This window comes from Tympanuchus pallidicinctus, unplaced genomic scaffold, assembly GCF_026119805.1.
Source record: "Tympanuchus pallidicinctus isolate F22 unplaced genomic scaffold, pur_lepc_1.0 scaffold16, whole genome shotgun sequence".
In the NCBI taxonomy this organism is placed as follows: domain Eukaryota; kingdom Metazoa; phylum Chordata; class Aves; order Galliformes; family Phasianidae; genus Tympanuchus; species Tympanuchus pallidicinctus.
The window spans coordinates 4,347,852-4,359,626 of record NW_026294679.1 but is presented as its reverse complement, the minus strand read 5'-3'; the positions used below and the strand labels follow the sequence as shown (position 1 = coordinate 4,359,626).

The window sequence follows — 11,775 nt, the reverse complement described above, 5'->3', positions numbered from 1 at the left end:
CGGGAACCCTTCATTGATTTGGAATGTTTCATTAAGTGAAGGACTGACACAATGTTGCTCCATTAACATGTGAGAGTCCTGCTTGGCACAGACTAAAACGCCCAATGCCTTCCACTTTCTCATTATACTCAAAGAGTAATTTATTTAAAAAGTACAAAACAGAGCTTTGAAAGCAGGATCAAGAAATATATACATACATCAATGATGCATCAGAGTGGAGAATAGCCAGACTGCTGCTGCCTTGGTGGTCCGGCCAATGCATTTCTAATGGAAAAACAAAGGAATTAAAGTCAAATGCAGAACGTGTTTTTGCAACAACAACGATGAAAAGGCAGTTAGTGCTCTGTGGAGTTGTGGCCACAATATTGTGCATAACTGTATGCAGTTATTTGGACACTGAACTTCTGATATGGCAGTAATTTCTCTCCTTCAGAAAATCCATAGGAATTCCCTTTTCCTTACGGCAGCCTCTGGCAGTTATCACCTTTCAGATGTTGCCAACACTATGCAAACAGTGTTGTTAAACCTAAGTGCTTCTGTGATTGGCTTTATGCTAACAATTCAGTCATTTCTTCACACATTGCACTGAATTCATTCTGTTTTTATTACGTGTAGTTAAAGGCATGTAACTTAATCTATGAAGAAAGGAACAACTTTTTCCTGTCTGAAATAATATATTCCAAGGGAGGATCTTTCAGAGGAATGATGGAACAGAAGATATGTTCTACTTAAAGTCATTTTGGTGTTTGGTGTGGGTTTCCTTTCTTTTCTCTCCCACCCCTGGTATGGGATTTTATAGTTGAGTCATCTATACTGCAGCAGCATGTATTTTTCCTGAAAGAATCACGAAGATAATGTTCCAGTTGTGGGTAAAGTAGGTCAGACTTGCTCCCTCTGGAGCAAAAGAAAACCCAGTTGTGCGTCTGTCTTCTACTACTGCATTCAGACAAGTGGGCTGAGAGATCCATCTTATCCGCAGTGAGAAGAGACGGGCTGCTTTCCCTCTTTGCCAAGTGTGTGGACGAGAGAAGACTAAACACTGGCAAAGAGGTTTAGAACGGAATGGTGGTGGAGACTTTTCTTCTGCCAGGTACTCTCGTAGCAATCCCAGACCTCGAATGTTTGTTCTGAACTCCAGCAACGCATTCCTCAGGAAATATGCAGAGCAGTGCTGACTTGCAGTGTTTTTCTTGATGCAGCTATCGCTTCCAGCCATGCTGTGGCTGTGTGTGTTTTAGTGGTGAATAGTTTTCCTAACTTACTGAGTTAGTCGGGTGGAGAGGCAGCCTGACACTTGGCACTGCAGTCCTGGAGTGACTGCCAGAGGGGAAAATTCCAGTTAGAGTGGTGTATCACAGAACTTGTCTCACTGCCTTAGGCAAAAGGTTTACTAACATCAACAATGACAGCAGACTGCACGCCGTGTACCAGACCTATCTTGTGTTATTCTCAACCAGCAACTGAGAATTCCTGTAAAGAACTGATGTGTCACAGCCCTGCAGATCCCTGGGTCAGATTCCTTACACTTCATAGCTCTCCAGCATAGTGTTCTCAAACATAAGCCAATTCACATTAATAGAACACTTTCATGTGATCCAGGGAGAAAGGGGATCCATACACCGGCTAGGAGAGAAGGAGTGCAGAAGGTTATAAAAATCAGTGGTAAATTGAATGGTGTATTTTCATTTTTAGTCTAGAGGAAAACTGGTAAGTAATATTTTATTAGTTCTTTAAAGTTAAAAATGTCTAGACTCAAAGCAGTATGCTAATTATGCTTTAGACATTACTAAAAGGTGAAAGGAGTGTCTTATGAGTAAAAGAAACGTTTCTGCTTACCAGAAAAAACACAGTAGTTCCTTTGAGGTTCTATAGTTTCATGATCTCTCGTATAACTTGTTTTACAATCCACATAACCTATAATGTAGACGACAGGATGATGACTATTTAATAGTATCTTTCTAAGACCAACAGACTGATATTAGCATGCATGTCCTAAAACAGCTATTTTAAAAACATGCTGCAACATTACAGACTGTAATAGCTATTTGCAAATGCTGGAGTTTTTTTAATATGGCACTCTTCCACGGTTCCTTTTTTTTTTCAGAAATAGTTCTAAGGATTTGTTTCAGAAAGGATTGCTTGTTGATTTTACGTTGCCATGTAACGACAAGAATGTGTTTCATATGCAGAATTTCAGAGATAAAATTAGCTGGCTATTCTCTAGAAAGATTATGCAGATGTTTAACCATGTTCCTAAGTGAGAGCTGACCATCATCCACACCTACAGGTGGAAAATTACCTCTGGTGACCCAGACCTCCTTCTTATAGATCTTCAGGTATCTGAAGACACTTCTAGCCTTTCCTGCTAAGAGAACTAAGATTAAAATAGTACTTCATTAGTTAGAGACTAACAAGGATTTTATCATTGTGTTATTATACTGAAACATGTTGCTAACACGGAAGGCCAGAGGGACTTCAATTACTTCTGCATTTTTCTAATAAACAGGGTTTATATTGCCATTCTGTTTTGGTAGAAGGGCTGCTAGTTGGCCAGAGGGTTCAGATGGGCCCACGGACAGAAAAGCTAAGCCTCGTTGTCTTAGTTTCCTTTACCCTGCCTTCCACATCTGCATCTGAATCTGTATCTACATCTACATGCACGCATTTTTCCATCTTTGAAACAGAGATCTGTGACAACAGGTTTGGGCCCACAGCTCTTTGGACCAGTAGTCAGTTTGCACGTGCTCCCAGATCAGCTGGTTAGCATTTTTCATCAAGCAAACGTTTAGACAGTCCCAAAGCAGACTGTGGCAAGAAATTTAAGTCAACCTCATTCAGGAAAGAGGCCTTAGCTGGTCTATGTTATCTGATAGCTTGGTCATTTACCAGTAAAGCAAGTTGTCAGTGACTGGCTGAACTTGAATTGTCACCTAGGCACTGGTTTGTGGGACAGGTTAAGAGGACACCTGTCCAAAGGCAGCTTGTCAGCCTACAAAAAGAAAAGAAAAGAAAAAAAAGTGACACAACTGTCTCCAGGTCCAGCAGTGTACTTCACACTTACAGAATGTGCCTGCAGACCATTTCTCCCTTATAAAAAAATCAACTTATTTTGTAAATTGATGGTTAGTTTGTGTTGCATGATGTAGAGTGAGCAGAACAGGAATAGAAAGAGAAGCAATCGTTTGGAGATCTTACAGATGATGGGGATGGCAGAGGGAGCAAGAGACATCTCTGTGGAAGTTCAGACCGTAGAACAACCTCCAGATTGAGGTGGGCTCCCTGCATTCATTTCCAGCTTCCATTCATCTGGAGGGTAGGAAGGAAGATGGTATTTGTGAAGAATATCAACGATATTCCTTTTCTCACTTGAGGCTTTCTTTAAAATCCTCTTACACTTCTCATCTTCTGTGGCAGTATTAGGGAATGACTGCCCTGTAGTTCTGGGCAGCTTTTAATCAGTGTTGTGCTGCTTCTTCTCATGAGGAAGGTGAAAGCAAGCTTTCCTACTGACAGCTGACCATTCTCAGGAGAGGTGGGGAGGTGGAGTCACCTCAGAAAACTGTCAGATCAGCTTTTATGTTTTGTAATGCCAGTGGAATAAATATATAGAAGCCCCTCGACTCCAGAACTGAAGAGAGTGAACTTTTGTCCTGTGTCTCTGATGTAAGCTTAAACCCAACTAAAGACCTTAAATTCAATTGATTCTACATTCAACCGCCACAATTAATGACTGAAGAGTTGCACTGCTGACAGCCAGTGTCAGAGTAAAGACTTCACAGATTGTAGTTTTTCTTGACACGATCCTTTTTAACTATGGGCTTCTAAAGATCACAGGGTGAAATAAAAGTTTGACTTAATTTGTGTTGTTTTCCATGAGACACTCTTGCACATGGGATGCTGTGAAAATACGTCAGCCATCAAGACAGATACAGAATGCATAAGGCTCAGCAAGTCTGACACAATACTGCACTATACATTCTTGCCAAAATAAATTTGTCATAAAATGCTAGTTAGGACTTGACAGACTCATTTAGTTCTCTGGTTTCACAGTAAGCATATGATCCAGCTAGCACCCGTGGTGCTTGGGCAAACCAAGGCTCAGCCAGCTCTGAGTCCTTGCAAATGGATCAGGCTGTGTTTGTTTGCTTCATATTCAGAGCAGCGGTGTGCTGTGGGGAATTGTACAGAACTCCTAGCAGTAAAGTCTGTCTGCATGGGTGAAAGGTAAGAATGATTTAATTTATCTAAATGAAATCTGCTTTTCTGAATGTAAGTAATCAGAAAAGATTCTCTTGATTCATGCAGGCTGGGTGTATAGCATAAAAACTTTTTCTAGCTATCCAACCCAACCACTATGAGATAGATGTCATGCTAATAATTCTTTTGGCTGTGAGCAATTGCTGTATTTGCAACATAAGAGTTTTAGAAGGAAACAAAACCAGTATAAATGTGATTAAGAAAGCAAGATGATCTCATTAGTGATAATGAAGGAAAACAGGAATCTTTAGGAAGGAGGCAATGCAATAGCAGTGCGTGCAGAATAGATCTGACTGAAGTGCTCAAATTAGACCAAGTGGCAAGGATTTGCTAAGTAGATCTTCAGGAAAAATAGCTTAAGGACATTTTCTTCCATTCCCAAAATATGTTTCCTCTGTAAAACCTGGAAGAAAAAAAAAAAAAAAAAACAACAACTGGGGGGAGATTTACACCTTCTTAGCCCTATTTTCTGTGACTCTGTTGAGCTGTCAGTCAAGTAGCACCACCTCATGCTCTTAAGGTTCGATGTCAGCTTTTCTCTCACCCTCTCAAAGAGGCAGAGATATGTGTAGGTCTCCTGCAGCACAGTGATCTTTGATACTATCAAACTCTTGCATTATGAGCACCTGCTTGCAGCAGCCAGAAGCAGACTGCTGCAGAAAGAGAAGAAAAGTACAAAGCAGCAGCTCCCAAGTATCAAAATCCTAATTGTTAAAGCACAGCTTAATAGATCTGCAGTTCTAGACCTTGCACGCCTAGATTTTAATGAGCTCCATTTTGGTTTTGCTTGGTACAGATTATGAATTCTCTAACACTATGTGTGATGTATTATACATAGCTGTCTTTCACTTTTGTTAGTATTATCCTAGGATGGTGTGAGCTGTTGTCCTATTTTTCATCCTCATAGAAAAAGCTTTTGATTAGACTACCATGATTTGAGGGTTTTTTTGTATTTCTTTGTGTGTACTACGTATGCAGCACATTGAACTGAAACTACAGTAATTGCTACTAGCTGTTGGAGTAAGCTCCATGCCTACTTGTTGCATTGTCTGTTACTCACAGTTTCCATGCCACTTCCAACTGTAAACTGAAAATTACACTTAACCACTTTCTTTATGAGAAAAAGCTGCTTTTAGCCACAGATTTGGAGCGCTGCACACTTTTATGGAACCCATATGAAAATCTCTGCACGATGCAGTGAGATGGGGGACGTATAAATTCATGAGCTGTACCTCAAGTCTTTTTCAGTTTCTGTGATGGCTTTCTCATTCAGTGCTCTCATCAGAGGTGATGTGCATCAGGAGCACGGAGCATTGGCATATTTTTACTCAAGATGACATTCTTGCACTGTAATAAACTAGCCTTAACACTTCTTTGTTGTTATGCACATTATATTTAGGCCCAGCATTATTTCAGTGTTTCAAGAGTTTTGGAAACGGTGCTTAAGCCTTTTGCTTTAATGAATTCTACAGTCTCAAAATAACTTTCCATGGCAAGTTCTGTTCCTACGTAGCTGAAGGTTGAAGAGGTTTGGATCAATCTACACGCTCTTGCACTTATCAGAAATAATGCTATTCCTTCACCATACTTGGTGAATTCCAGTATATGTATGTTTGATCACACCAGAAAAGAATAATCACATCTGGATACAAGAAGAGATAATCTCAGTTCAGTTTATCCCAGTAGCTACAGAGGGTGCATATCCTCCAACCTTATATGACCTTTAAACTGGACAAACAGCTGTGAGCCTTATTTTGTGCTCACTGCATTAACTTAAAATACGGTTGCTATCCACTCTTTGGGTACAAGAAATGATCACGGTTTCATGCTAGGACTAGAGTTGTTATTTTTTCATTCAGTGGTATCTCCACGTGCTTTGTGATTCATTAAAAACAGCTGTTGTGAATGGGAGAATTATCATTTTCACTTTGGAGGCCACATCCAAATATGACTCCAGGCACTGGACTGAAGTGACAGAGCTGGTTACATGCATCGTTGTTGCAGTTGGAAGAAGGCTGGACCAATGTTACTTATTTCCATCCTCTTTATTACCTTTTTTAATTTTCCCAGGGCTGAAAGAACAGCTCAATGACAAATAGATAAATAGCAGATAAATAGAAACCAACTGTGGAATCAAGTTTCATCTGTTCATCTGTCAAGTTCCATCTGTCATAATGACCAAAACCAAAATAACTACAGCTGATGTTCGAAATGCATAATTAGATTTTGGTGTTAAAATCTTACTGAGATTAAATGGGGAATTGACATCTTGAACTAAACTGTTTCCAGACTCAGGAAGCCAATATTGCAGATGATTTCTGAAGATTTTCTTCCCAATTTTACATTCGGTATTACAATCTTTGCTTAAAAATGTAAAATGTAAATTCAGCACCTAGTTATACGTAACAACAGTTATTTTTTGAGCCTGGTCTCCAGGAAACCCCCCCAAATCAAAAGCAAGACTGAGGTAAAATCCTGTAAAGCCTGAGCGCTGAGTATTTGCTAATGATGGGGAGACACTAATGCAGAAAATACAGCTGTAAATGAAGAGCGGAATTCTGAAACTGGATATTGTTTGTATTATTGGAAAATGATAACACGAGTATAAATAGTGTAAGCCCAGCTGGACAAGGCAATATGTTATATGAGTTTAAATCTGTCGTTAGGAGAAGCTGATTAGGTTTATGTCTGTCAAAAGGATGAAGAGTTGTGCCATCTGTAACAACAGCGAGCGGCTTAGTTAACTTTATCTCCACCAACACCCCAGGATTGCTAGGGCAGCTTCCCACCATTAGATCATCTCTTAAAAAAGACACAACCACAGGAGCAAACATCAAGAGCTCCAGTTCAGAGTAAAAGCGTCTTTGGCACCCATCACTGTCACCAGATCATCATCATCATCACAGAGAATTTGGAGACTGTCTCTAACTGACCTCATTGTCTTGTTTTGCATGCCTGCTTAGTTGAGTCAACAGAGTCAAGGGGAAAAATGGGTATATAACTGACATTCACCTTAAGCATTCACTCATTACATTCATTTCAAAAACGTTATAAAGATGATGGAAGAGTTGTATTGCCAAGAGGGAAGCACTCGTTATTATGCTGTTATTATCTTTAGCATGTCAAATGGATTTCAGCTTTACTGCTTTATATGTTTATTTGTTTGTGATGTCTTTAATGATACCTCTGTGACACTGCTGTGCAGAAAAACATTCTTGGCTGGCACTTACAAATGAGCCTAAAGAAAGTATTTAGGTCCTGTAGCCTTGAAATGCAATGGGGTCTTTCTGTGCAAGGTTAAATCAATGTAGCATCATTGAGAAAAGTCCCTAAAGCAGTCCATGCACATTGTTTTGAGTGCTGAATACTAGCCCTGGTTTCAAGCCTAGTACAGGATTACACAACATATTGATGCCTTGATTACTCAACCCCTTTATGCCTCAGTTTCCCCTTTGGAAAGTGTTGTCATTGTCACCCTGCTTTATAAATCAGTAAAGGACTTCCATCACCAATCCTACCTACCCGCAAGCATTGTGCCTATGTAACCTAACAGTTTTCATAGAACAGAAGGTTGGTGTTACTCCACAAGTTTCATTACAAAGTAAATATTTTTTTTTTCAGTTGCCTTCAGCCTATTTGTAAACAATGACACATGGCTTTCCCAACACTATCTTGAGTGCAAGATTGTTTCAGAGGCCAATGACTCAGTTCCCAGCATTAGCCCTGCTGTGACCTGGTGCACTTGCTTGGACGAGAGTCTGAAACCAAGCCCAGGACGTGCTATTAACAAATTATCTTGACATACCAGTCTCCCAAGAGACTTGTTTTCATAGCTTGTTCTCATGACTGATAAACCACAGCACATCTTGAATGAGAATAATGTGGATTTTTGTCTCTGAGCTGCGTACCACCACTCCAGCTCTGTGCTTGGGCCCTGCAGCAGGACAACCATCTGTCAGTGCTTCCAAAAATGTGCCCTTCGCTCCAGAGGTGCCAACGCTCCTTCCAGAACTCACCCCAAGTCAGAGGAATGTTTCTCTGCCTCATCTTTGAGCTTTAGGAGCACGCATCCTTCCCTTTGAGTCAATGACTGTGCATTAGAGTGCAAAAACAAACGTGCGCTCTGCCAAGTTGGCTATGGACCTGGGTTATGCAGTCATGAGTGTCTCGTGATTAAATATAGGTGAGGTATTTGTCATCAATCATAATTGGCTGTTTACAAAAGGCAGGCAGTAATAACAAGGAAATCACATGCAGCCCTGTGTGATGATAGGCACAGACCAGCAGGTGAAATGTGAGGAAGCCTTGTTCACTGCCTTGTGGCATTGTGGCATTGGGAACCTACCTGAGAAGTCCTTGTCCTCATCTCCGTGCCCAGAACTGGCTGTGGACAGTTGGAGAGTCAATGCTACAGTGCAGGGCTGCATTTCCCCAACTCCAACAGCCTTCCCACTGCCTTCAGTTCTGTGCATGGAACCTGGTAAAAAACAAAAATGCTGCTGTAAGTGTGGTTTGGAGAGAGAAGTGCTCCAATATTTAGACTACATTTTTTGGACTCTCAAATTGTGCCAAATACTTTTAGTTAAGAGCTGAAATGAAAGGCTTATTTTCAGCATGAAAGAAATATTCTTGGGTAGAAGGTAAATAAAATTAATGATCATCTCCATGCTGCTTAGGGAGGGGTGCTATGCCTAATGACAGCTTCTCAGTGACACTTTATAAAACTGTCACTGCTGCCTTAACACTGCTTCACAGCCCTGAGCATGAATTAAACTTTTCAATACCTTGAATCCCATCAGAAACGTTTTGGATCACAATATCTTTTGCAGCTTTCACACCGTAACAAAATCCTTTCCCTCCCTCTCTGCAGCCTGACCGCTGCTTGTGCCCAGGCAGATCCCTGCTGCACTGAACCCATGGCGTGGGAATGCCCTGAAGTACTTCTAATTAGAAATAATTCTGCTTAAAAGTACTGCTGATCTGGACAGCCTGATGGGAAGCGATGGTGGAGTGCCATAGATCAGATTTTTTCCATGCCAGGTTCTTACACTGCTGGCAATTAGTTAGAAATAGGAAGAATAGTTTTGAACTTCCTTAATTTGTTTATAAAAAAATAAAATCATAGCAGGTGCTCAGAGTCCCCCTGTTCCTCCTCCTGCACTCTTGCACACCACGCACTGCCCGGCAGCCCAGGCTGCACTGCAGAGCTGGACCCACAGAGCCACCTTCTACCTGAGCATGCAGGCCAGTGAGTGAGTTCTGATTCTTTTTTGGGAGGTGAGCAGCAAAACACCGTTTCACAAGTCTCACGAAAGGCCAGCTCAGCTTTTTTTTGTTGTTGCCAAGCAGCAGCACGATTTTACAGTGGATCCAGCTGCTGATGTTGCTAAGCAGAGCCAAGTTGTGCACTTTTCAATCATTACGTGTTCACCAGCTGTCATGATCGGATCATGATTTCCCTCCCACATCTTGATGGTTGCACTTCTAGAATTGGGCAGGAAACAAGGGCTAAAGGGCGTCTGTCAGTCTCAGAAGTCTCTACAATTTTATTCTGATACGCAGAAAATACAAATTATTTTATAGCAGTGATACCAAGATCGGAGAAGAGTAAAATACTGAGCACTCCCCTTTTCTTTCCTCCTACCTGCAAGAACAGCTGGTGCATGACTTCATGCTCAGTGCTCCAGCAGTCTTTTATTGCTTGGTGTGTCACGTCTGTCATGTACAAATGAGAAACATTAAAATGTTCTGTGTTGTTTAGTAGCACTTCTGCCATCAAGCAAACTGAACTCATACTGAATTGTCCCATATAAATACTTCAGGTAGCATTTACTCTATGTATAAAACTGAGGTATCTGAGTAATGTGTGGTTGGTAATTATGCCAAATATTGTATGTAGTAGGATTAAATAGAATAATGCATGCCAAGCTATTTGAATCTTAATGAAGTGCTTAATTCATTAACCAGATACATACCTCACCTTTCAGAATGAGCTGTGCTTTCCCCTACTCAGAGTCCTCCAATCCTCCTGGGTTAGATCCTCTTTTGACCAAGAAAGATTTGGAGTTCCCTGCAGGAAGAAGTGTGGATGAGGGATCACAGGAAAGCAGCCCAGTGTGAGTACTTCTTCATCTTCATCTGTCGTGGAATCAAAAAGAATAAACTGAGACATTAGAGAATGAAAAATGCTTTCACAAGTCATGGTTTATGCAAACTGATTTGACTTCTCTTACCGGTACAGAGCAGATGAGCAGCATCTGCATAGGTTGGAACTACTAGCAGTGAGTAGAGGCTGCTTGGCATAGTTGGGACAGGGCCTGAGACACCAGAGTGGGTCAGAAAACCGATGAAGCTCTGTCAAAGGCCAAAATGTAATGTCAGTGTTGTCTGACAGAGCTGTTCTGGGCCCGGAGCTTGAAGCAGTTGCTGCTCATAGTGCGTCTGTCGCTCCCTCGTGACTCATTGCTGGCAGCAGAGCAGCTGTCTGCGTGGCTCTGCAAACTTATACAAGGTTCACCCATCAGAGAGAGGGCTGCTCCATTGCACACATGTTGATAAAAAAGACAAATATATAACCAGAAATCATGAGTGTCTACCAAAAGGTTGGTTTCCCCGACATGTTGCCAGACGGTTGTTTTGCAGGGCAGCTGCCTTGCTCTCACCTCGTGGCATTCTCTCGCCTTAGCTTTGGAAATGGAATAGCACCAAATATGAGCTCAGTTTCTGCATGAGGCAATAATCCAACTAGCAGAAGTGAGGATATATTGTCAGGCTTGTGCTTCCCTGAGCTCCCACAGGATCCTTGTTCTTAAATTCATGGCAGAGAGCCTAAACAAAAACATTTCATTATGTATTGTCTATAGGCAATGAATATCACCGTGGCTCTATTCTATTTTCTAAGGCAGCACGTACTAAAACCTTAATTTGATGAACTTCAATTTTCTGGGTCATGAAAAAGGATGGGGAGAACAGAACAAAGGTGATCTGACAGCTGCTTTCATGTATTTTAGTTCCAGAGCTTCACTATAGACTGTGACTTTTTCATTTTGAGCTCTCTGAGATGTAGCACAGATTTATGTGACACTTTGTCTTAGCCCCATGCCACTAAACCTCCCCACATGTATACCTTAGCATGAAACCTGAAAAAGCTCAGGAAATACAAATAACTTGTTTCTGACCTGCAGAATTCTGACCAGTAACTGTGGATTAAGGTGTTATCATGGTGCTGAGGGCTTCACTGACTTCATTAAGAAACACGAGCTTGTAAAGGCACGGCACTCTGGCAGCCGTTCATTCCAGCCCTTCACATACCTCATGCTCTCAGCCCAGATGTTTGCACACCAAGGCAGAGAATGACCACAGGAACACCAGACCCAGCACACAGATGCCACATGAAATTCCTGCCTCTTATTCATGTCAGGTAGGAACTGAGTGTGCTGGACTCAGTAATGCTGCTGTGCTGCTCTTCCAGGTACAGGAACCCAACAGTTTGCTATTCCTTTGCTGTGTGTACTATCA

The 11,775-nt window shown here is 41.4% G+C and overlaps 1 protein-coding gene and 1 long non-coding RNA gene across 2 annotated transcripts in view; one reads left to right on the top strand and one right to left on the bottom strand.

Moving 5' to 3' along the window:
• Positions 1–1,525: 1,525 nt before the first annotated feature.
• Positions 1,526–10,676, bottom strand: LOC128077653 (uncharacterized). Its single transcript, XR_008205114.1, has 6 exons — positions 10,491–10,676; positions 10,238–10,420; positions 9,902–9,972; positions 8,603–8,734; positions 1,837–1,914; positions 1,526–1,623 (listed from the first exon to the last, which is right to left on the bottom strand). It is a non-coding gene; the product is annotated as an uncharacterized LOC128077653 (long non-coding RNA).
• Positions 1,600–11,775, top strand: part of TACC2 (transforming acidic coiled-coil containing protein 2) — a 115,107-nt gene continuing 104,931 nt past the window's right edge. The window contains exons 1-2 of the mRNA XM_052677138.1: positions 1,600–1,707; positions 10,245–10,373. Of these exons, the coding sequence (XP_052533098.1) occupies positions 10,246–10,373 (128 nt within the window). The 5' untranslated portion in view covers positions 1,600–1,707; position 10,245. The remainder of the gene's footprint in view (positions 1,708–10,244; positions 10,374–11,775) is intronic.